This window comes from Electrona antarctica, assembly GCF_951216825.1.
Source record: "Electrona antarctica genome assembly, chromosome: 14".
Lineage (NCBI taxonomy): Eukaryota > Metazoa > Chordata > Actinopteri > Myctophiformes > Myctophidae > Electrona > Electrona antarctica.
Window position 1 is genome coordinate 5,665,403 of NC_136795.1, and position 26,973 is coordinate 5,692,375.

The 26,973-nt window shown below is 42.5% G+C and overlaps 1 protein-coding gene across 1 annotated transcript in view; it reads right to left on the bottom strand.

The window, feature by feature from the left end:
• Positions 1–5,585: 5,585 nt before the first annotated feature.
• csf2rb (colony stimulating factor 2 receptor subunit beta) overlaps positions 5,586–26,973 on the bottom strand; it is a 36,245-nt gene continuing 14,857 nt past the window's right edge. The window contains exons 9-17 of the mRNA XM_079521512.1: positions 24,522–24,649; positions 24,305–24,429; positions 11,690–11,748; positions 10,330–10,432; positions 9,543–9,609; positions 8,918–9,000; positions 8,243–8,417; positions 7,104–7,201; positions 5,586–6,160 (exon numbers count right to left, since the gene is read on the bottom strand). Of these exons, the coding sequence (XP_079377638.1) occupies positions 5,842–6,160; positions 7,104–7,201; positions 8,243–8,417; positions 8,918–9,000; positions 9,543–9,609; positions 10,330–10,432; positions 11,690–11,748; positions 24,305–24,429; positions 24,522–24,649 (1,157 nt within the window). The 3' untranslated portion in view covers positions 5,586–5,841. The remainder of the gene's footprint in view (positions 6,161–7,103; positions 7,202–8,242; positions 8,418–8,917; positions 9,001–9,542; positions 9,610–10,329; positions 10,433–11,689; positions 11,749–24,304; positions 24,430–24,521; positions 24,650–26,973) is intronic.

Sequence of the window (26,973 nt, forward strand, 5' to 3'; positions counted from 1 at the left end):
CAAGCGCCTTCTAGGGGGTGCGCGACATGAAAAGGCTAATGGTGGTGCTATGGTTTTATTTAAAATATATTAACATATTATGCCAAATATAAGTATATGCAGAATATAGCCCATGCTGCATATATATGCCATATTCAGGTTCATGTGCATATATGTGGATAAATAGGAAATGTATGTCTCTATATAGCTTATGCAATTTTGATTTCCATGTGGAAACAGTACAGTAGGTCGGGAGGTAACAGGGGGTGCATGGCCAAAAAGGTTTGGGAACCGCTGTGCTAGACTATAGTAGCTTTTTGTCAACATGCACAGAGGTTATTGTATGCTGTGATTTTACATTTGTGTGGACTATTATGTTTTTTAATACCAATTTAAAGTTATGCAACTTTTACTTTCAAACCTAATACAATGAATCACTCTGTTGTTCACAAGTTATTCTACTGCTTATTGCTATTATGTGATCAAGCCTTTAGGCTGCCACCTCATTGTTTTTTTTCCTTCTTTTTCTTCCGCCAAAAATAGCAGTTCTAACTTAACCGTGTCGGTTAAACTTGGCAATATGATAGAGGGCTATGCCAAACGGTGAAGACACAAAGCCCATGACCTTTGGCCAAAGGGTGGCGTTATAGCACTCAATTGAAAATGCAAACTTTGAACAGGCATATATAGCTCATAAACCGTTTGACCGTCAGCAATAAAACTGATACGCATATGCTTCTCCTCGTGCTAAATGTTCGTGTTCTGACTTTTGACCTCTTACCTCTAGATCACCCACCATTTTGAATTATATGAAAAATCTACTCCCGGGATTTTTATCAAAATGCACGCAAATTTCTACAGTGAACTTGGACCTATACTGACAAAAAAAATTGTTCAAATGTTTTTTAAGTGAGACAATGAATATTGCAGTTAAAAAAATAATAATCTTCTTGTGCTCCTTTTTCCCAAGCTGAAGTCTGTGGTCGGTAAGACTGTACCTTTTTTCAGATACAGTAGTTGACATGTTGTGAGCTTGTATATTGCCTGGTTAACCTTTATACTTAAGAATCGAGTGCAGTGCTGTTTTAAATGTTTTGGTTATGAATGATAAAGGGAGAAAGTACATACAGCAGACTCTAAAGACAGAAAATAACATTTTAATGCATTTTCCAAAATGCCCTTAATATAACTGCAAAATACATATCGGACAAAACATATACAACAATTATGACATAGAGAAAAACACAATAGCAATCACCTCAGCTGGAGAACTATACACATACTCATTGTGTACACTGTAAAAAAGAAAGAAGATACTGTGTATGAATTGTGAGTCTGTCCAGCGTCTTAGTGAGGCGCATAAAGTTCATGCAAGGCAAAAAAAAACTCATTATGGAATACTGTAATCAAGTAATTGTTCATTTTTATTGATTATTGACTGTCCACATCAAACGGTGAATATCAGCAGTCAAAGGACTTTTATTGCATATGATTAAAGTACAGTGTCCTTTGTCCTTTTGATAATTCTGCTTTTATATTGTTTATGCAGTATATATTAATCTGTCGATGATCGTCCGTACAAACTTCATTCCATTGACTGCAATAAAAGTCTTGCTTCACTGCTGTCCTTTGACCACTGATATTCACAGTTTGAAGCAGGACAGTTAATACAATTAACAATTACTTCATTACACTAGTTTGGCCATACAGTATATGTATACTTATATATACTTATATACACAGCTTAAAGGAGCTGTATATATATATATATATATATATATATATATATATATATACACACACACACACACACACACACACACACACACACACACACACACACACACACACACACACACACTCAAGGGCCCTTTCACCCCCTTAGAACCCCCTTTGAACCGGCCCTGATGTTCTCCCTGTGTCCCCTAGGGTAGGTACCCTCACAAAAAACATGCAGTAATCTTGATCTCTGATGGAGGGGAAAGGAACTGGTTGGAATAATGTGTTCCACACAATGAACCCAGTGTGCATAATTTGATGTTCTGTCTATGAAGCTTATTTGTCTTGAAGCAGTTTTATTGGATGCTTTTAATGTGCTATACACGCTATGTTTTATAATGGTTTTGGATATACAAGATACAGTAAATTAACATATGATTTTAATGTGTGTAAGTGTGCTTGTGAAGACACCTGTTTGTATGCTCTTTGTCATGATCTGGAATTGATGAGTAAATGTTGTAAATTATCATTTGACCCACAATACTGTACCTCCATAAATCAACATACTGGGCCTGTACATTGAGGTTTAAAACTTAACCTGAGTCAAGTGACGACAGGGTGCATACCTTTCCCCTTGTGTTTTCATAAAACTTCTGTAATATTTTACTAACTACAGTAGGCCCTATCATAAAATGGCATGCTTTATAATGGCATGCATGGCAAGGCAAGGGTTCAGGAAAGGGCACTAGCTGGACCAGACCGGATCTACGGCCGGGTCATCAAGACCTGCTCCTGATGCCAGTGTTCATAACCATATTCAATGTCTCCCTTGCTCAGTACTTGGTCCTCTCTTGCTTCCAGACGTCTATCATTGTCCTCAAGAACACATCCTCAGTGAGCCTGAACAACTACTTCTCAGTATAGCACTGACCTTAGTATTCATAAAGTGCTTTAAGAGGCTAGAACATGACCACATCTGCTATCTCGTTTCCGTACCAGAGAGAATTCAAAGAGAATAAAATAGCGAATGTTATCCTCCATTTTACAGCAAATTTTAATCATAAAAAGCTGGACTATTATGTTTTTTAAAACCAATTTAAAGTTATGCAACTTTTACTTTCAAACCTAATACAATGAATCACTCTGTTGTTCACAAGTTATTCTACTGCTTATTGCTATTATGTGATCAAGCCTTTAGGCTGCCACCTCATTGTTTTTTGTCTCCACCAGGCCGAAGGCATGGGGAGAGAGTATGTTTTGCACTCCGTCCGTGTGTGTGTGTGTGTGTGTGTGTGTGTGTGTGTGTGTGTGTGTGTGTGTCCGTCCGTCCGTGTGTGTGTGTGTGTCCGTCCGTCCTTCCGTCCGTCTGTTACCAGCTAATCTCCGGCACCGTTAACCTGGTCGATGCCAAACTTTGCACACACACTCCCTGGATGCCAACGATGAACCTCTGCCCCGCATTTTCCAGAACGGCCTGTTATAGCGCCACCAGGAGGCCGACTTTTGTAAAACACATTTCTTGATATTACTCCTCCAGATTCTGTCCAAAAATCTCACAAATCGTTACACAGTATCTCTATGGTCATGTGCTCAAGTCGGATCTGTCCGATATTTCATATTCCATCCTAATTGGCTATAATTGGCTTTCACAGTTTGCAAGATTGCCCCGTTTTGAACAAAAGCCTCAAATCATGAACGCAGCATGCAATTTACGTGAAATCTTTCACACATTTTCTTACTAGGCTGAGGAATATATCCCACCCTTTTCACATTGGCCTGTTATAGCGCCACCAACAGGTTGATTTTTGCAAAACACATTTTTGGAACAAAATGCCTCAAGTCATCCAATTGCCATCAAAGGCAAACATGTTTATATTACTCCTAAACATTTTGCCAAACATCTCACACAGTCCTATCCTCCTGGTGGAGACCTGTGCCCAGAAGGGCACTTTTTCTAGTTTTCCTTCTTTTTCTTCCGCCAAAAATAGCAGTTCTAACTTAACCGTGTCGGTTAAACTTGGCAATATGATAGAGGGCTATGCCAAACGGTGACGACACAAAGCCCATGACCTTTGGCCAAAGGGTGGCATTATAGCACTCAATTGAAAATGCAAACTTTGAACAGGCATATATAGCTCATAAACCGTTTGACCGGCAGCAATAAAACTTTGATACGCATATGCTTCTCCTCGTGCTAAATGTTCGTGTTCTGACTTTTGACCTCTTACCTCTAGATCATGCACCCACCATTTTGAATTATATGAAAAACAGTTACATCTACTCCTGGGATTTTTATAAAAATGCACGCAAATTTCTACAGTGAACTTATTTGGACCAATACCGACAAAAAAATGTGTTCAAATGTTTTTTAAGTGAGACAATGAATATTGCAGTTACAAAAATAATAATCTTCTTGTGCTCCTTTTTCCCAAGCTGTGGTCGGTAAGACTGTACCTTTTTTCAGATACAATAGTTAACATGTTGTGAGCTTGTATATTGCCTGGTTAGCTATTATAGGATCGAGGAGTGCAGTGCTGTTTTAAATTTTTTGGTTATGAATGATAAAGGGAGAGAGTACATACAGCAGACTCTAAAGATAGAAAATAACATTTTAATGCATTTTCCAAAATGCCCTTAATATAACTGCAAAAAACATATCGGACAAAACATATACAACAATTATGACATAGAGAAAAACACAATAGCAATCACCTCAGCTGGAGAACTATAGTCAAATGCCTCATAATCATACACACAGCTTTGGCAACATAAAGTCTCAGCTCTCACACAGTCTGCGTTAAATTACACATTGTACAAGAGTGAATATGGAAGTCCACAGAATGACACAATCACATACTCATTGTGTACACTGTAAATGAATTTAACACAGTGTACAAATGTTACATGAGGCCCGGTGCCACGGAGGTGCCAGAGGGGGGCTGGCACCCTCAGTTGCAAATTATGCCCCCTCAGTTTAAATTGTATAAAAATGACGTTTGATGTGCCCCCTCGCCATTTTCAACATCCCCCCCAGTCATTTCACCCTCATGGAGCCGAGACTGTGTTACATTTGTACACTCTCCTGTGTTAACTGATCATTCATGATTTTACTGTAGAACTGAAAAACTGTTTCTAATCTATAAGCTAGCTACAGTACAGTATGACAATAGCAAAACAGCAATGTGAGCAGAACTTAATGGTTACTACCATAGCTTTTAGTTCACTGTTACTTAATTTGTACATTTCTGTCAAGTAAAGTCTATTACAAAGTCTGTATTCAACTTTAAAGTGTTTGTTTGAATTGACTATGTTAGCTGGATGTGTATGTTTACAATGCCTGCGGCTGCTATAACCAAACATCATCTACGAAAAATTAAAACAATAAATTAAAATGTTAAATACAACCTGATACATGACATACTGTACAAAATCTATTAAAAAAAACTCTAAGGGGTCGAATTTCTCTCTCTCACACACACACACACACACACACACACACACACACACACACACACACACACACACACACACACACACACACACACACACACACACACACACACACACACACGAAATCTGAAGAATTCGATGAACATTATTTATAGCTCACTGCTGACCTCAACTGTTCGGAATGGGATAAGCGTAACTCAACCCATCCAATGAAGTTAAATAGCTTGTGGTAAAATTGATATATTTATACAAATAAATAAAGAGTGCTTTTCAAAGTTTGCCCCCCCCCCCCCCCCCCCAATGTCCAGGCACCTTGTCCGGTAGTCCGAGTCTGGCAGTGTGCCGCGGGTTCGAGTCCCGATCGCGACGGCCTTTACTGCATGTCACTCCCCCATCTCTCCCCCCCATTTCATGTCAGCCTACTGTCTGTCCCTCTATAAAAAAATATAAAATAAAGGCGAAAGCCGCAAAAAAAAACCCATTAAAAAGACAAAAAACAAACATTGCACATAACACCAAGACAATACAAAAACATGAGGTCTCTACTGTATACAGAACCATCCTATTGGCGGGGCAGTTTGTTTAATGCCGCGATGGCTGAAGGGGACAAACACAAATGTTATCCCTGCTATGACTGTACAATGATCCTAAAGAGAGAACAACTCTCCAGACCAGAAACGGGACAATGAAAACCTAAGACGTGACGGGGAAGGAGCTTGGGTTGGGGGGGATAGCGCAGTACCCATAGGCCTGCTGCGTGGTGGTGCCACTGCCGCCTTGAGACCAGGCCAGGAAAGTACCAGCTGCTGGGGGGGGAGGAGGAGGAGGATCTCCCCCGGGAATGGAGTTTTCGTGGATATAGTCGAACTGGTTGTTGGCGATCTCTCTGGGCACCTGCACCTGTGCAGCGTCAGGCTCTGGGCTGCCACGGTCGGCGTCTGCGTGGCAGTCTGCGGCGCGTCCGCGGTGGTCGTCGTCCTCCTTGCGGTGAAGCATCAGGTCCTCTGTGGACCTGGAGAAGTGGTGGAAAACAAAAAAAGTAGCCTACTCATTTGTTTGACTTAAAAGGTAAATTCAGTGACTTCACTTAATTCAAATATCACTTATTTTTTTGTTTTGTTGTGATAATCCTCCCTACTATAGAGTGTGCTGACCATATAAGGAGTTCTTCCCTGTCCCCAGTTAACCCCTGTGGTAAAAAAAAAAAAAAAACTTTCGTTTTTGGCTAGGTGGCCCAGCCTTCATCCAATCAGGATAGAGAGGGGCCTTCCGGCCAATCATGATCAAGCAGGGGCGGGCCTTGGTGTGCGTGCTGTTGGCCTGTCGCGTGTCCCCCCACTACACTGTAGTGCGTGCATGTGCACATCTTGTTACCGGGGCGGACCGGGGGGTTTTCCAAATCACCCAAATCACTGAATGCTCCTTTAAGTGAAAGTACATCAATATACTCCGTTATACAAGTAAAAGTCTGGAATTTAAGTAGAAAAAGTATTATATATCAAAATGTACTTAAAGTACCAAAAGTAAAGATACTCCTCATTTCAAGTTTTCAAATGTATTAAAATGTTTTGATAATAGCAGATCTACAAGGTCACAATGCGTCGCGACGGGACGCATTGTGACCTTGTAGATCTGCTATTATCAAATGGCCGAAATATATATACACGGCTGAAGTGGCTGAAGTGGTTTCTGTATGTTTTGTAATAATAATCAAAATCTAAGTAACTAGTTAACTAAAGTTTTCAAATAAATGCAGTGGAGTAAAAGTACAATATTTGGATCCGAGATATAATATATTTCGGATCGTATTTCCAATACTTTTACTTCTACTCCACTACAAATTATGTAGTGGAGTAGAAGTAAAAGTATTGGAAATTGGAGATACTCAAGTAAAGTACAAATACCTAAGTACCGTACTTAAGTAAATTTACTTAGTTACTTTCCACACCACTGACCTGGAGTTCTTTTGTTTGGGGAGACGCACGTAGTCCTCGCCGTCTTCACCACGGAGGAGGTCCATGGACGTGTGGCTCGGCTCTCGACTGCCCTGTGGCTGTGAAATGGAAACACTTCTGTTCAGTTTGTCATCATTACATTTATTTGTACCACTTGAGACTACTGTATTATTGTAATTTGTTATTTTCAATAGTATCTGAGGAATGTCGCAGAGGCACTGTAACTTTAAGAGTCACATGACTGTGGACTATGCAGCTGCCACCTGTTTTGATGATTACGTGCGTTTCTGATTGGTTGTCTAGCTGTGAAATGTATTTAGTGACATGTCAGCCTATTCTGAATCATGATAAAATTTAAACAAATTGAATTCTGAATCATGCCTGAGGAAGGTCGAAGGACCGAAACGTTTTTAAATAAAAAGCTCTTGAACCAGCAAGTGACAGTGTGCGGGTCTCCCTCCTTCTGCTCTACAAGCTTGTGAGCTTGTAGAGCTGCTATTTCTGCCGAAGAGTTTCGGCGTACTGTAGAAAGGCACCAAGAAGACCAACAGTTTGCAACGCAGGTATGTTTATCTATGCATATATAGGGTTTAAGCGGTTATGCTATGCACTTCTTTTTTCTTTTTATAAACACGAAGGAAAAAGAAAATAGCATGAAAATGAAAATAGCATTTTCCTAAATGTGTGATTCATGACGAAGATGCAATCGGGCACATTTCTTTCTACTGTCAACCCATCATTCTTACAGGTATATATATAATCTCAGGTACTATGTGTAATCTTTCTAATAGAAAAGAGACCCCGTCATGGTTGTAAGGCTGTAGGCCTACAGCCTGTAAATAAGATGAGAGGCCCCACGGCTGTGCCGTTTGTGAATTAGCCAAGAGAGACCCTACGAGTGTGCTGTCTGTGTGGAACAAGCTTCTAAATGTTCTTTCTTGCCTTGATCTCCTAACCCCCCCTTTTCTCTCTTCTTCCCTCTTTGTTTTCTTGGAAAAATTACACGATGGGAACTATGCACAAAAACGAATTTCATCCACTTTTTTTTACTCGTAAAACTGTATGTGAATAATAATGTTTGTTATATAGCGTTGCATTTGGAGCAATGAAATGGCAAATGGGGCTGTGGTGGAACTCACTGGACAGAGGATGTAAGGTCCGGAAAAACTCAGGGCTGAGTTGTCTGTCGGGGTCAACTTATCACAGTTGTCATCTGTTGGGCTCAACTCATCAGCGGGTGAGACCTCACAGTCATAACAGCTCCCGTCCTCAGATGGAAGCTGCTTCAAGGTCAAGGTCAACAGTGGAGCAGGACTGCGACGAAATGAGCAGTACATTTATTTATTTTTTAAGGTCCGTCCATTAGTGGCAGCACAGTTCACGTCGAAGAGTTCCATTATGGGATGCCACATGGCCAATTTGAAAACGTATGTTCACAATTCACATAATGAGACCCTTTCGGAGGGGGGGGGGGGGGGGGGGGGACCTTTCAAAATGTGAACCATTAATGCTTTGAGACTCACATTTATCACATTCTGTTTTCCTTTACCAGAAACAATGCGTGGTCATCATCATAATGTGTAATTATTTTCCTTTCCTGTCATTCCTTGTTTTCAAGCTTCAACTGCTAAAGTACATCATATGTTGCAGAGGTTAATTGCATAGGTAGAACAGTAAAGGAAAATGGTGTACCAGTCAGATGATCTCTCCAGGTTTTGGACTTCACAGATGTAATGTAATGTAAATGGTGTACCAGTCAGATGATCTCTCCAGGTTTTGGACTTCACAGATGTAATGTAATGTAAATGGTGTACCAGTCAGGTGATCTCTCCAGGTTCTGGACTTCACAGATGTAGTAGGCGTTTTCACACTGCAGGGCGCAGCTATCGGTCAGCTTCTGTGACAAATAATACAACACATAGGAAGCTATTCACATACTGTATATACCGAGTATGATGTCAGTACATATCATGGTCAGTATCATGTCCAGTATCATATCAGTATCTGTGTCAGTATCTGTGTCAGTACCATGGTCAGTACCATGGTCAGTATCATGTCCAGTATCATATCAGTATCTGTGTCAGTATCTGTGTCAGTATCATGGTCAGTACCTTGGTCAGTATCATGGTCAGTATCATGGTCAGTACCATGGTCAGTATCATGGTCAGTATCATGGTCAGTACCTTGGTCAGTTCATGGTCAGTACAATGGTCAGTATCATGACGGTATTATGGTCAGTATCATATACAGTATCTGGGTCAGTATCACGTGACAATTATGGTCAGTATCATGCCAGTATGTCTATCATTTTAATTAAAAACAAAAACTTGAATGACTGCCTCTCTCTGGCTGACTGACTGACTGATTATTCAGTCTGTTTCATTATAAAAACTGTAAATTGGGGCAGAATACCATTAACTTGAAACAATGGACTCTCACCATGATGTCAGAAATGGCTTTGCTCTTGTCTGGGGAGGGAACAGACTTCACCCACAACACCACACTCCTATTGTATGAAAAGAACACACAGAAAGAAGGATGGAGAGCCTCAGAGTCAGTAAGCACCAGTTAATATACTTATTGTACACATGGAAGCTTTAATTTAACTGTGAGAGTGTAAACAATGGAGCTAAGGGTCCACATAGTTCAATTAACACTGAATTATCATGACCATCTGAGCAGCATGCAGCCCTCAGCTGGGTGAATCTGAAACAGGATTTCTCCCACAGCAACAATAGGCCTATCTCACAGCATTTCCCCGCCCCCTTTCCACGCCCCCTTTTGGAGCTAGTGGTGTTGTTTTTTTTGCAGTCCATAGGTTTCCATGTTAAAAGAGGTATTTTCACAAGCCACAAACTACCGTTTTGTAAAAGGTAAGGTTTATTCTACTTATTTGAGTTGTTATACCATTGTGTTTTCTTCATATTATTATCGGTCTTTGACATTTTAACATTAGGAAATGTACTTAGATTATCCAGAGGAAAAAAAAGTGTAAATGCCTAATGTTAAATGACACCACTATACCGGAAGTGGGCGTGGAAAGGGGGCTGTGAGATAGGCCTATATACAGGTCTACTTTGTTATGGCCATAGTAACCACACACACACACACACACACACACACACACACACACACACACACACACACACACACACACACACACACACACACACACACACACACACACACACACACACACACACACACAAAGTGATAAAAAACTGACCGTCTGCAGTTAGAGACTAAGTGGTAGAGAGTGAAGAAGACTGTGGCCACTATCGCACTGAAGACCACGTAGACTAGGGACATTATCCAGGATGCCGAGGAGGCTGTTAGAACACAGGATAATGATGATGACGACGATGATGATGATGATGATGATGAAGAAAGAAGAAGAAAAGAGGATTGGCAGCAGTGACAATGTCGACATCAAAAACAACACTGGCAGACCGATGAAGAACGAGGACAAAACAACACTGGCAGACCGATGAAGAACGAGGACAATGTGAACAAGAGAGAGGGAGGGAAAGAGACCGAGAAGAAGAGAGAAGAAACATGAAAAAGAGAAGATAAAAATCTACATATATGTGTATATAGTATATATAGCATGTATATGTGTGAGTATACTATAGTATACAGTATGTCTGTGTGTGAGTACTACAGTATGTCTGTCTGTGTGTGTGTGTGTGTGTGTGTGTGTGTATAAAGTATAGGCTATGTCTGAGCGTCGCAGTCCCGCCTCCTACCCTGGACCAGGAAATGAAACCCAATGCATTTTCCTCATAGACATTTCTTAAAGTATTTATTTAAAGACGGTTACGCCGCGGACAAAGCCAACTCGAGTCGTGACAACTCATGACAACACAAACAATATTTTGGACCAAACAAATAATTAGAAAGAAGAAAAAAACGGCAGGTTACAACACTTTTTTTGTTGTTTTTCTTCTTTGTAATTATTTGTTTGGTCCAAAATATTGTTTGTGTTGTCATGAGTTGTCACGACTCGAGTTGGCTTTGTCCGCGGCGTAACCGTCTTTAAATAAATACTTTAAGAAATGTCTATGGGAAAAATGCATTGGGTTTCATTTCCTGGTCCAGGGTAGGAGGCGGGACTGCGACGCTCTATGTCTGTGGCTAAATTGTGGCTAAATTATAGCGGATATTATACCAAATATTTTCAGTGTGTGTGTGCGTGCGCGCGTGCATGCGTGCGTGTGTTCTGTGTCTGCTGCTGCAAATAAAACTAAAACTGAAGAGACGTCCAACTTGTGAGTGAGTGTTCTACCTTCACAGGCCTATCTCACAGCAGTTCCCCGCCCCCTTTTGGAGCTAGTGGTGTTATTTTTTCTGCGGTCCATAGGCTTCCATGTTAAAAGAGGTATTTTCACAAGCCACAAACTACTGTTTTGTCTTTGACATTTTAAAATTAGGAAATGTACTTAGATTCTCCAGAAAAAAGGTGTAAATGCTAATGGTTAAATAACACCACTAGCTCCAAAGGGGGCGTGGAAAGGGGGCAGGGAAATGCTGTGAGATAGGCCTATTGGAGGTCCACTCCACAGGCTCCGCCCACTTGTGTGTTCTACCTTCATTGGAGGTCCACTCCACAGGCTCCACCCAGTTTGAAGGGATTCCTACTCTATAGCTGGAAACAGAATAGCAAAATGTAAACTATTTTATAATTGCCTACTATATAGAATACTATTCTATATCTCTAAAAAAAAATCAAACTATTTTGATTATATATTTGATTATTTACATATGTCAACAATAAGTCATAATACTATAGTATAGCCTATGAATTCATTCAAACTGTAGTGGCTCTGTCAGCTTTCAAACAAACAGACAAAACTCACTGATGCACCCAGACTTGGGCTTTACGCAGGCAAGAAGAAACCATTGTCCACAAGTTGAATTATTTTTTGTTTGCATATTTACTTTGCCATTAAAGTGCTGATGGATATTTTATAGACATGGACACGTATATATCAATCAGTTGATATTTTAATAGACAGTTGACACACAGTGTCAGTGTGCACAGGACACAGAACTAAGTTGAGACATGCAATACTCTGTGTGTGTGCAACTGCTTTAGAGTTATTTACAGCCAGTCCGTAAAAACAAAGCCTTTTGTTAAGAATGCGGCCAGGCACCCCAGGGGGTCTGGGTGCTGTTTCTAATCTTGCTTAGTTATTTACAATCAGCTAAAACACCCCAGGAGGGACGGGGGTTCTGTTTCTGACTATAGGAACCGCTCCTATCTCAAACTGCTAATCCAACAGCTGTGCATGTGTGTGTGGCAGAGAGCTTCTTGCTCTCTGCTCCAGAATTGATGAATCTACACTGTGTATTTGTGCTTAATCATTTAGACTGGTTAACAATATAGTTTGAACAATTTCATTACATGTGTTCGGCATACTTCATATATAGTATAGATATTGAATTAGTCTTATTTGGTATAAAACTTATAGAGTGTTACATGAGCTGTATGCTCTGTGTCCCTCCTCCCCCTCCACCGGAAGATCCTGTGAGTTTCTAGGGAGGCGGGACTTAGAAGTTAGTAAGTACTGCAGACGCTGTGAAACTAGCAGAGTCCACACTGATTAGCTATGATGTGACTTCATGTATTCCACGGGGCCTTCCGCCCGTGGAAAGCCTTGTACTGAGTTATTCTGTTCAATAAAACTGATCAGAATGTGACGACAATCCTGCTTGACTTCCTTTCTTCCGCCTCGACGACCATCACTGCTAAAGACACATTTTGGGTAACTTGGTGCTAAATATACATCATAAATGGCGCCCAATGGACTGGAGGAATGATGGTGTAGTTTCTATGTCACGCTGAACGGACCTGCGACCTGCTGGGGGTCACTTTTGTGGCTCTGTGTCGTGGCGGTGATGGGGTGATCGAGGTGAGTTGGGGTGAAGAGGGGGGTCGTCTGCTCAGTGACAACGCGTGTTTTCATTCACCATTGTTTTATTTTTTCTGTAAACGCCAGGCGAGCTAGTCATAAACTTGTCTTTATCCCTTTATCTCGCATTTTTTACGACAATTAAGTACTTTCCTACTTTTTGATAGTCCGTCGTCAAGTGATGGCTGTCATGAAGCATTCCTGGCCAATGTGCGGAAGATGTAGGTTTTTTAAATCTATGTAATTATTACCTTCTGCTTCGTATAGAAGCGTGTGTTCAGAGTAGCGTGCCTTATAGGTTAAGGCAGTTGCAAACTGGACGCGTTTTTCGGGAAACCGGGAGGCGCGCCTGGTGTGCGATTGTCTTTCATGTCCACGTTCTGTTTGCGTGGCTGCTCTCGTATTAAATGGAAGTGCACAATATTTGGACGGTTTTGTGCGTTCCTGAGGGCAAGCCGAAAGTGTTTAGTGGGTAACTGAGACCCCACGTTATTGGGTGTATGGAATAGGAGTCTGAAATTTTGGAGTATTAATATTAATATTTATTGATATTATTCTTCTGAGATTGTCTGGATTACGCAAGGCCCAGTAAGACGAGCCGGCGAGTGTATTGCAAAACCGAGATTTTGTGACGTATATATATATACGATGCATATGTGCGCGCACTTCGACGTGTACGTGTTTTTTCTTACGTTGCTGCTGGGGGATATGTGCGGGCGTATGGGGATTATTTTTATTAGATTAATTGTGGTTCCTGTTTTGTGCCTGTGCTGTTTTCTCCGTGCGCGGTGGTTTTGTGGGAGAACACGTTGTGCGTTGATGTTTAGGTAGGGTGAGATCTCTTATTTTTGTCTGTGGTTCGTTATGGGACCGTATGGTGGCGGGGGGTTTCTCCGGGGGAACCCCCCCTGTTTTCTGAAGTGTTTAAACTTTAATGTTGTTTTTCGTTTGCGTTGTGGTTACGTTCCCTGTGATGTCTGTGATGTGGGGGACGTGCTGATTCGTTTTCGATATGTTTGTCATCTGTAGCAGGATTCACGACGACTTGTTGAGGTCTTGTTATTATTGTTTGGTCGCGGCCATGTTTTTACCCAGGAGGCCTTTGCGGTTATTCTGCGTGCCTGTCTGGGGCTATAGAGCGGCCGTGCTATCTCTGTTCCCGGTCGAGAGGGGGGGGTGTCTTGTTTCTTTTTAGACTCTCTTCACACTTCCGGTATGTGATGCGGACTGTTTATGCTTTTTATTTTTCACTTTACCAGTTACAGGGAATGTGGGGGTGTAGAATGCTTGAACTAGAAGCGTTGTTTCTAAACTTAGGCTGGTTTTCTGTCAGCAGCTCTTGCTAAAGTTGTTCCCTTACGCCCGCTGCGTGCGTGCGCGTGTGCGTGTGGGTGTGCGCTCTTTCGGCGCTGTTTTATTTTCTTTGGGGACTTTGAGTGACAGTTTATCTTTGGCTTGACGAAGCCTATGGTTTTGGCGTGCGTGCGTGCGTGCATGTGCCTTGAGTGCGTGGTACGTCTGTGGTATGCGTGTGTCAGTTGATTTGTTCTGCTGACTGTGGGACTGTACTGTACGTGTGTACTTGTGGATGGTTGTTTATGGTGCGTGCGTGCCTGCCTTGCTTGGGTGCGTCTGGTGAGTGCGTGATGAGAGTGTGTGTGTGTCAGTTGATTTGTTCTGCTGACTATGACTGTACTGAGAGTGATGTTATGGATGGCGTAGCACTGTTTTCTGTGATGATCTGATTCTTGTCATGAGCCATGTTGGTCATGGCTCAAGGGGGGAGTAATAGGTTAATACATTTATGAACAAACTAGATAAATGAACGAAATTAATAGGAGGTTAATAAATAAACTGGATGCATGAACTAAATTAGATAAGGGAACTATAATATGGCTATTCATGTACGTTAGAGTGTATAAATGTATAAGAGTGAGGTTATATTTGAGAAATTATTTAAAGTGCATTTATGGACATTTTCTGTGTTAAAATGTGGAGCTAAGAGTAACCATTGGGCATATAGTAACCACGATAGCGAGTCTATTAACTTCACTGTAGGAATATGGTGTGGGGTTAGGCCCTGGTGAAAATAGTAGCTATAATGATAGGGTGTTACCTCATTTTTTATCAGTGACTGTTTAAAGGTGGATTGACTTTTTTCTTAAATGAATAAAATAGATATTAAAGCGGGATGTTCATTTAAATTTTGACGGAGACAACAGCTCAGTCTATTTTGTTGTCTTGTGCTCAAAAACTCAGAGATTGGGGACAATTAAGGTTTAAAGAATGTGGGTTCAATTTGGGGGTCCGAATAAAATTTAGAAGGTAAATGACAAATGCATCTCAAATTGGAAATGGTTACATTTAGGTAAAAGTTAGGTATAGGTTAATTAGGGATTGTTAAAAATACAGTTCTTATTAGTAAAATTTATATATAGTTCTGCGTGAGTAATTTGATTCTGGGACAAAAACAGTTGCTTAGGGTGAACTCAGTATGGGGTTGGTTGTATGCAAATGAGTGTGTGGGTGATGGGGTAACTATTCCCCTGCATGTGTGTGTGTGTGTGTGTGTGTGTGTGTGAGATTGTGTCACGGAGTGAGAGAGTCGAGGGGGGTCCTTCTCCTATTGCAATGGAAGACAAATATACTTCTACCTTGTTTGTTTGAGTGCATAAGTGAGTGAGTTTGAAGGGTTGGAAAGTAATACTACTAAAACAGTGGTAGTATTTTTGAATCAACTCTGTATGAGAGTGTATACAGGCAAGGGAACTTCTCATTGAAAAAAGGCATAGCAATGGTAGACTTGTCTACGGTTGATCTTTTTTATTTTGGTGGTGGATTTATGGTTTGGTACACCTCAGGTGTCATGAGAAGCAGCAATGTTTGCCAGGCCATATGAAGCTTGAGTTTGGGGTAGACACCAGCCAGGGGTTTCAATGAGAAGGTCACACAAGCCTGAGCGTGTTTGTGGTGTGAATGACATCACGAGAATTGATTGAGAATAATGTATGTGTGAGTGCATGAATGATTGAATGTACTTCATACTAGACTTACTTCAAAAAGGTTCTAGCTATGTCCGGTGAAATATTGCTAGTAGGAGCCATTCTAAAAGTGATAGTTAAATGAGTAAATACATACAGAGCTACGTGTGAGGAATTGCAATGACAATTTTAGCATGCTCTGACGGAATGTGCTTTTAGGGAAAGAGGGGGAGAGAGCTAAAATCCCTTCTCACCCTAAAATAGTCTTAAGATAGAGAGCTTTAGGGCCAGGTGTGGACATCCTGTCCCTTCCTTATCTCCTATCACTGTCTGTTTTAAAAGACCCACTGAGCTGTCCTGCAGGCAGCTATTTATTGGGGGTGCTATTTAGAGAAACAGATGGGACAGTGTTTGAAGAAGGAGTGAAGAATGACTGATTGACCAGTGGCATGCAATGACATGAACACATGTGATGTTGGCTTTTCGGAGTCTGATGTCAACAGTAGATCGCAATTAAGGACTACATTTGTAAGGGCGTATTATGGTGTGAATTTGAAGTATTGGTTTTAGTCAAAAGTGTCTGTTTGTGTGTAGGGTGATGAGGGCGACGGCTGACAGCCTTACTACATAACGGTGATCACAGGAATTCGTAACCCTGTGTTCTGAGCACGACTAGCTGGTAGCATGACGGAGGGGGATTTGACCCACATCGCTAGGAGTGGAAGTTTTAACCGAGGAGTCGAGAACCACGGTTGAACCTTTCAGGGTTAAAGCAATGTACCCCTCAGCTTAATCACCTGTCCTGCCCTATCATCAATACGTTTGGTGACATGACATCAGTGAATTTAGATAGTTCAGTGACACTATTATGGCTCTCATTTAATAGTCTCATTGTAATCTCTATACATTCCTTTGCCATGCCAGAACTAGGGAGGTTAGCAAAGAGAATGAGATTAATGCCAGAGAGGTCATCTTAGTGACCAGTAGCTTGTAGTGTCATCAAATATCCTAAGAAATTATTGGGGATATTTGTAGTGGGAGCCTGCATTTCTTCCTTTAATAGGTGCGGAAGGAGAGGAGTCCATCCATGGATTCCTGAAGGTGTCGAAAGTGACATCTGACTGCACCAAAAGGATCACGGGGAGACCACCAGGTCTCCAAGATGTCAACGGTGACATCTGAACAGCGCCTACAGGAGGTCATCCCGAGGGCAGAGAGTCCAGGGGGGTGTCTGCAGGCAGCTGTGACAACAGCGACAGAGGAGCTCCTAACTCAGCTTCTACCGTCGGAAATCAACAGCAGGAGGGAGGAGAGGTCCAAGGGAGGCTACGGCCCACGGGCCGGTGCCAACTGGTTCTCCTTCTGCACTAGGAGGGAGGAGAGGTCCAAGGGAGACCGTTCCAATGTTCGTATACAATGGAGAAGAGGAGCGTTCCTGCTACAGGAGCGTTTCAATGCTTTTGCTGTCATGATTGACATGACTAAGCAATAAGCTGTCCACTAAGAGCCTTGTGATTGCTCAAGGAGAATCTGCAGTCCACTCGAGCCTTGTGATGCTCAAAGTGAGTTCTACTGAGTTCTACTGCTGACTGCAGTTAAGCTGTGGTTCACGTGTGTGCTGAAGCATATGGTGACAACGGTCTGCTTCAAACCTACAGATCTGAGAGCTATGGGCGAGCTCTAAGAATCAAGAATGATGTTCCAAGCGTTTTTATTCTGTAGGCGAAAAAATAATTGTGGGAACCGTTTCCTACGGCGCGTTGAACGTCTGAACAATTTGCGTCATGGAGAGAAAAAATCGTGGTTCATCTGAATTGTGATTAATGTTGGAAAATGTTGTTCTAATGTTTGTATGTTGTATTCTGTGTTGACATAGGTCAAAGTAGATATAACAAGGTACTGAAATAGTACTGTTAAAGGAATTTGATTTAGTATGATTAACCATTTTGTCATGCTATGAGTGTTAACTTTTCAATTACAGGTATTGGTATTCAATCAATATAGGAATTTGATTTAGTCTAAACAGGATGTAACCAATATAGGAATTTGATTTAGTCTAAAATAGGATTTCAGTTAAATAAGGAGTTTAATTTCTGTTTTAAATATGGTTCAGTTTCAGGTCTGTCATACAAGAGACAACAGAACAAGCCCCATGCTTGTTCGGTTCTAATTTGATACAATTTAGGTAGTTAACAAGTTGCTTCTGTGTCCAGGGGGGTCTATCACGTTGTACTATGGTTAAATGATTAATTTTTAATTTTGGAAAAAAGAAATATTTTTGGCAATTTATTTTTGGAAAAATTAATTAGGCAGGTTATGACTTATGATGCTGTTATGGTATTGCAACAGGCGTAAGAGCCTGTTGAGGGAGGATGTGATGGATATTTTATAGACATGGACACGTATATATCAATCAGTTGATATTTTAATAGACAGTTGACACACAGTGTCAGTGTGCACAGGACACAGAACTAAGTTGAGACATGCAATACTCTGTGTGTGTGCAACTGCTTTAGAGTTATTTACAGCCAGTCCGTAAAAACAAAGCCTTTTGTTAAGAATGCGGCCAGGCACCCCAGGGGGTCTGGGTGCTGTTTCTAATCTTGCTTAGTTATTTACAATCAGCTAAAACACCCCAGGAGGGACGGGGGTTCTGTTTCTGACTATAGGAACCGCTCCTATCTCAAACTGCTAATCCAACAGCTGTGCATGTGTGTGTGGCAGAGAGCTTCTTGCTCTCTGCTCCAGAATTGATGAATCTACACTGTGTATTTGTGCTTAATCATTTAGACTGGTTAACAATATAGTTTGAACAATTTCATTACATGTGTTCGGCATACTTCATATATAGTATAGATATTGAATTAGTCTTATTTGGTATAAAACTTATAGAGTGTTACATGAGCTGTATGCTCTGTGTCCCTCCTCCCCCTCCACCGGAAGATCCTGTGAGTTTCTAGGGAGGCGGGACTTAGAAGTTAGTAAGTACTGCAGACGCTGTGAAACTAGCAGAGTCCACACTGATTAGCTATGATGTGACTTCATGTATTCCACGGGGCCTTCCGCCCGTGGAAAGCCTTGTACTGAGTTATTCTGTTCAATAAAACTGATCAGAATGTGACGACAATCCTGCTTGACTTCCTTTCTTCCGCCTCGACGACCATCACTGCTAAAGACACATTTTGGGTAACTTGGTGCTAAATATACATCAGTGCATTACAGAACAAACAGCTTCTCTCTGTGGCATTCTCCTGGCTGGCCTGTTAAAAGCCGTATTTCCACCCAGGTGCATAAGCATTCCCAATTATCCCTTGATATGCTCTCTGCTCTGTCAATTAGGCCTGGGGAGGCGTGCCCTTGGTGTCAATCAGCCAATAATTCAGTGAACGTATCAATTAAATTAAATATTCTAAATAATTATCTCAAAGCTGAATAGACTAAATAATAAACAGAAATCATAATAATTACATACAAAAAACAGTTAAATGGCTTCTACACTCCGGACCCTAATTGTGCATAATATATAAACACAATTACAAAATACATTTTTAAAGAAGCCATTACACAAAATAAACATTGGGTGTGTGGTATGTATCATGTATTTAATCTTGACTGAATCTTCTTTTGTTGTCACTGCAAAAGAAATAAATAAAGAGAAAGACTAGAGAAAAGTTATTGTCTCCACCAGGCCGAAGGCATGGGGAGAGAGCATGTTTTGTTGTCTCCACCAGGCCGAAGGCATGGGGAGAGAGTATGTTTTGTTGTCTCCACCAGGCCGAAGGCATGGGGAGAGAGTATGTTTTGTTGTCTCCACCAGGCCGAAGGCATGGGGAGAGAGTATGTTTTGTTGTCTCCACCAGGCCGAAGGCATGGGGAGAGAGTATGTTTTGTTGTCTCCACCAGGCCGAAGGCATGGGGAGAGAGTATGTTTTGTTGTCTCCACCAGGCCGAAGGCATGGGGAGAGAGTATGTTTTGTTGTCTCCACCAGGCCGAAGGCATGGGGAGAGAGTATGTTTTGCACTCCGTCCGTGTGTGTGTGTGTCCGTCCTTCCTTCCGTCCGTCTGTGTACAGCTAATCTCCGGCACCGTTAACCCGGTCGATGCCAAACTTTGCACACACACTCCCTGGATGCCAACGATGAACCTCTGCCCCACATTTTCCAGAACGGCCTGTTATAGCGCCACCATGAGGCAGCTTTTCACATTTTTTACCTAAAACTGCACCGATCTGCGTGAAACGTTGCATGCACACTCCCTAGAGGCCAAGGACAAACCGTTGACCTGCATTTTCCGCATCTGCCTTTTATAGCGCCACCAGGAGGCCGACTTTTGTAAAACACATTTTTTGATATTACTCCTCCAGATTCTGTCCAAAAATCTCACAAATCGTTACACAGTATCTCTATGGTCATGTGCACAAGTCGGATCTGTCCGATATTTCATATTCCATCTTAATTGGCTATAATTGGCTTTCACAGTTTGCAAGATTGCCCCGTTTTCAACAAAAGCCTCAAATCATGAACGCAGCATGCAATTTACGTGAAATCTTTCACACATTTTCTTACTAGGCTGAGGAATATATCCCACCCTTTTCACATTGGCCTGTTATAGCGCCACCAACAGGTTGATTTTTGCAAAACACCTTTTTGGAATAAAATGCCTCAAAAACATGTTTATATTAATCCTAAAAAGTTTGCCAAACATCTCACACAGTCCTATCCTCCTGGTGGAGACCTGTGCCCAGAAGGGCACTTTTTCTAGTTAGTCTTCAGTCTGTTCTCTCTGGTGCCCTCAATAGCAAATTATGGAGCTTGTTGACTGACAGCAGGCCCTTCCAGTGTACTGGTCTTCTGGAGAAGGCTTGACATAGCCCTCAAGCCACCACAGAAAGTGAGACAAGTCTGTGTCCCTTTCCTCTGTCACAACTGCAGTGCTTCCTGGGAAGTCAATGAGAAAAGATGTGTATTCTTTTTTAAACTTTCTCTTCAGGGCGACGCGTTGTTTCAACATGTCAGCTTGCTCCTCTCAAGTCTCCTCCATGAAGTCGTGCTGCTTCTGAATGATAGAGATCATGTTGGTGGTAATGGTGGAGCAGCCCCTCTTGCTCCTGTCATCAGTTCCACCTTGAGGTGGCCCACTAAGAACCCACCCCTCACTGGTTCTCATTGCATGGGGCCCATCTGTGCAGACTGTATCAGAACTACCAGCAGGATCCAAAGATACATGAGCTTGTAATATTTTGTCATCTTTTTTGGACATACTAACCTGGACTGGTACAATTGTCCTCAGAGTCGCTATACCGGTAGTACCGGCCCCAATATGACCACATGATGTCTGAGTTACGGCAGTTTCATTGATGTCATCTGGTTCCCTTGAGTGTTCCATTTGTTCTGAGGATGTTCCTGTATCCTGGTGTTCCATGTGGAGAACTGCTGGGTGATTTTGGCCACACACATTGTAACTGTTCTACTCCTGACAGCTCTTGATGTGTCCCCCCATAAGGCAGCCTACACAAATTACCTTCTCCTTTATGAAGTCAATCTTTTCCTCATTCAATGTTTCTTCAAACTGTGTGCACTTTTGTCGTATATTACAGAGCCACATCGCGATGAAATATCCATATATTGTATAATGTCATATGATGTTGTGCTCAACAAACCTTCACTGACTGAGTTTCTGCACGTGAGATCTGAATTGAACCGTGGATACCATTGTGTTAATAATCTATAGAAGTGACCATCTACTTAGTATGCGGTGGTCTAGACACATTTGGGGACGCACATGCACGTGCGGACACACATACAAGGGCTTTGGGGTGCACACCCCACATGCACTATTTGGGGAGAATTATAAAGAGGGTCTCAAATGTGCGGAGATCCAGAATCCACAGAATCCAGGGAGAAGTCAGTCAGTCGAGAATCCAGTCAGTCAGAGTGAGATCTATAGCCAGGTTCCAGATGAGATCGGGGACTGCTATGATGGGACTGCTCTAGGATGGCTCTGGAGTTGACTGATCATGAATTTGGTAACTATAAGCTTTGTCCTTAATAAAATGATACAGAAATAAGGACATGCATTGCCTGGCCTCTCCAAAAAGTGACTGCTCCTGTTGCAGCACAAACACACTTGGTGAGTAGGGGGAGGGGAGGAGTGTGCATCCCTCTCCATCCAGTAGGGGGAGGGGAGGAGTGTGCATCCCTCTCCATCCAGTAGGGGGAGGGGAGGAGTGTGCATCCCTCTCCATCCAGTAGGGGGTGGGGAGGAGTGTGCATCCCTCTCCATCCAGTAGGGGGAGGGGAGGAGTGTGCATCCCTCTCCATCCAGTAGGGGGAGGGGAGGAGTGCGCATCCCTCTCCATCCAGTAGGGGGAGGGGAGGAGTGTGCATCCCTCTCCATCCAGTAGGGGGAGGGGAGGAGTGTGCATCCCTCTCCATCCAGTAGGGGGAGGGGAGGAGTGTGCATCCCTCTCCATCCAGTAGGGGGAGGGGAGGAGTGTGCATCCCTCTCCATCCAGTAGGGGGAGGGGAGGAGTGTGCGTCGCTCTCCATCCAGTAGGGGGAGGGGAGGAGTGTGCGTCCCTCTCCATCCAGTAGGGGGAGGGGAGGAGTGTGCGTCCCTCTCCATCCAGTAGGGGGAGGGGAGGAGTGTGCATCCCTCTCCATCCAGTAGGGGGAGGGGAGGAGTGTGCATCCCTCTCCATCCAGTAGGGGGAGGGGAGGAGTGTGCATCCCTCTCCATCCAGTAGAGGGAGGGGAGGAGTGTGCATCCCTCTCCATCCAGTAGGGGGAGGGGAGGAGTGTGCATCCCTCTCCATCCAGTAGGGGGAGGGGAGGAGTGTGCATCCCTCTCCATCCAGTAGGGGGAGGGGAGGAGTGTGCATCCCTCTCCATCCAGTAGGGGGAGGGGAGGAGTGTGCATCGCTCTCCATCCATTCTGATGTTTCCTTTCCTTCCTTCACATCATCATTTGGGGAAAAAGTTATTTCTCTGTGCTCCTTCAGACCCTTTATCTGGCTTGGAGCTGCACCTCCATTTGAGGAAGCAAGTGCTCTGTCCTTCTGACTGAGCTCAAGAAGTTCATCACTGTCCCACCACTGGCTCCTTTCTTCAGATTGTAGCTTACGTTCAAGTTCATCATCCAGATCCCACCATGAAAGTTGGCGAAAGTCATCCTGCTGCATGTCTTTGTCTAACATATTTGCAATTTCCCTTTTATCACACGATAAAGTGCAGTGCATACGTAAACTTCAAAGAAGCGCAGCCACGCTGTTGATAGTTCAGTGTCTGGTTCAGGTGCAATATTGCAAATGCCCAAAATAATAAAGGCAGTGCGAAAAAACGATTGTGTCACTAATAAAAGTCCAGCAAATAATAATAGTCCTTATTGACATCCCATTGTACCGCCTCCAGCACCGACACTGGCTAGCTGCGACAGAGCAGATCAGAGGCAGGAACGTAGGGACGCGCAGCTAGCCAGTGTCGGTGCTGGAGGCGGTACAATGGGATGTCAATAAGGAAGTCAAGGAAGGAAACAAGAGATAATTTCAGAGCTGCCAAAACGGTCAAACAAAGACCTTAACGGCTTCTGCGCCAAAGGAAGATTCTCTGACGTTTCCGTTGTCTCCTATAGCTCCTATATGCTTCTTTTGAAACATCTAACCCCCATCAAAAAAGCGCAGCACGGCCATTTCCGAAGCTATGTACGTCTGTATTCCATAATTTCCATTTAGCGTGGGAGAGATGGGGAGGGACCCTCCGTAAAGACATAAACATCCAAATGTCAGAAACCTTTACGGGGGTCCCGAGAGGGGCTATGATGCACCCAGACTTGGGCTGTACGCAGGCAAGAAGAAACCATTGTCCACAAGTTGAATTACTTTTTGTTTGCATATTTACTTCGCCATTAAAGTGCATTACAGAACAAACAGCTTCTCTCTGTGGCATTCTCCTGTCTGGCCTAGTAAAAGCCGTATTTCCACCCAGGTGCATAACCATTCCCAATTACCCCAGCCTTGATATGCTCTCTCTGCTCTGTCAATTAGGCCTGGGGAGGCGTGCCCTTGGTGTCAATCAGCCAATAATTCAGTGAACGTATCAATTAAATTCAATATTCTAAATAATTATCTCAAAGCTGAATAGACTAAATAATAAACAGAAATCATAATAATTACATAATTACATTCTACACAAACATTGAATGGTATTTTCGCAAGTAATTGTTTGGATGACTTCACTTCTACAGTACTTGACAAAAGTATGTCACAAATAAGTAATACGGTACGTAAGTAATACAAAAGTTGATAATTACATCTGACGTGGAGCTACCCGAGTCCTGGCCGTGACCCTGTACTGCTGGGAGGGAACCAGGTCCCTGCTGAGGATGTTCAGGAACCGGGAACTTCTGTCCTCAAAGAGACGCTTGTCTGTCTCATTCTGGTTGTATTTAAAACAACATAAACAAATAAATAATATAAATAAAAATATGTAAATAAAACTTTTTTTTTGTGAACCTTCTCGTTTCTCACCAGTGTGTTCCAGTAGCAGACGTCGTAGTGTATCGTGACCTTTTCTGAGTTATCGTCAATCCATTCCACCTGCCAGTTCCCTGCCGCATCTTGTGTCACTCTCACATTGGCGGGAGGTATGGGGCGAACTGCACACAGAGAGATAGATGCTAATGACGATGATTGATTGATTGATTGATTGATTGATTGATTTCAGTGTCATGCACCAAAGGACTTTCAAAACACTACCGTAATATTGTTATTGTTGTAATAATTATCGTTCTTTAATTACCAGCAGGATTTACTACAATAGAAGCAACTGCAGTACAGCAATGTAAACACTAGGAGGAGTCACTGGCACATATTCCACACTTTGGGCTGCCCATGGTTGCTTTCTCACCAGTGGGCAGTGGGGTGAAATCAGCCCTCAACGGCTTCTGACATACATGTAGGGGCGAGGCTTCCCTCACTTTGAGTGGCACCGAACACGGAAGCCACGGGTGTCTTTCTGACAGAAATAGCAGGAAACTGCCTTTCTGACTTACCATCTGATTAATGCATTCTGATAGAAATACAGTGTGATAACTGTGTTTCGGACAGAAATAGCAGTCTGGTATTTCATGTGCCATATACACAATGGCTGGGTTTCCCAAAGGAAATATGCATAGTGAGTGGTCATGTGGTTCTTCTCAACAACACCCCCTTTCACTGTGAACATAGATATTCCATGCATAGATGTGCCACACAATGGTAGGCCCGAGGCCTGGTATGGTAGGCCTGAGGCTTACCATACTGACCTGACCGGGCAATAAAAGAATGCTGAATTAACTAGCTTGTGTTGGTAACTTTGACTGCACAATATCCTCCCATTTAACCTCCTTGTATAGGCCTATATTTATTAACCCACAATCGAATGCTATTCCATTTAATTCACTTGCACAATGGGACAGTAGTGTTTTCATATAGGCCTACATTTACCTTGTCGACATCACTTCGCCTCTGAAAAAATATTTTTATATTTGGACTGCTGTACAGCTGACAGTAGGCTCTCTTCACTCTTAATTTTTTTATATATATATGGCAATGTCATTTCTTTGATGCTGAAGTAGACCTAAACATGTAGACCTAACATTGTTCAATTTCAAAGTTTTTATATTTAAAAAGAGTACGTGAGTCCATCCGTGTGTCCGTCCATGTCCGTCCATGTGTGTGTGTGTGTGTGTGTGTGTGTGTGTGTGTGTGTGTGTGTGTGTGTGTGTGTGTGTGTGTGTGTGTGTGTGTGTGTGTGTGTGTGTGTGTGTGTGTGTGTGTGTGTGAGTCCGTCCATCTGTTACCAGCTAATCTCTGGCACCGTTTCGTACAGCTTCAATGTTAAGTTGCACCTATAGTTAGCACCTTGCTGGCAATCGATGGCAGCCGTGTGCATAAGGTCAATAATAGCGCCACCAGGAGGCCACAACCTGACCTGCCCTGGTGGAGACCTGTGCCCCATTTGTCACCGGCTTGCACTGATTAATGCACTTTTCAAGGCAAATAAAATGCCTACGATGGATTTGTGGACTGGTCTGCTTCATGGAGCCTCCGTCCATCGGCCAGCATTATCACATGGTAACTGCCTTTCAGACAGAATTACCATCTGATGAATGCATTTCTGATAGAAATACGGTGTGATAAATGAACCCAGAAACCTAACACTAACCCTAAGCCTATCCATAACCCACTCCATAGGGGTCTAAAACTTTACTTTATTGGCAAAAATAAGTTGTTTGCGGTTGGCACAAACATAGTGGCATTAATAGGATTCAAACCCAGGAGGTGTGGACTGAAAGTCAAGTGACTCAAGTCACTAGCCAGCTATGCTACCGAGCTGGCTGGCGTAATGGGTGTCACGGGGCAACCCGTGCCCTATAGCAGTATCTGAACATGTTCAGCAGGAGGACTGAAAGAGTTTTAAAGCTGCATTTATTTAATGACACTGTGGGGAAATGTGATTATTTGTGGGGACACCCGTCTCTCCCCTGCAGTGCTGGCAATCCTGTTGATTGGAATGGGCCAAGCACTGTAGAGGAGGAGGGGTGTATGTTGTGTTTATATCATTCTTTTGACTTTATTATTTGTGAACGAATTGGTGCCTGCAGGAGAACATTCTGGAATACATTTAACTTCAATATGTCCTGATGTAATTGTGTAAAATAACTTATGGGCCTTAGTTAGCCTTGGTTTGATGAATTGAACAAGGTGGAACCTCTTGTAAACAAGTGTAATGCTTTATTGGGTCGTCCACTCACAGTTAACAGTCTTTGTATTGAGTTGTGCTTGAAATGTACTGTAATTCTGCAAACTGTTAATACATATTTCAATCAATCAATCAATCAATGTTTAAGTTATAATAGTTACCAATTAGCAATCAGGTGATGGTTTGCCTCACCTACTTAAAGGACCACTTCACCACTTTTCAACATCACTTCATATA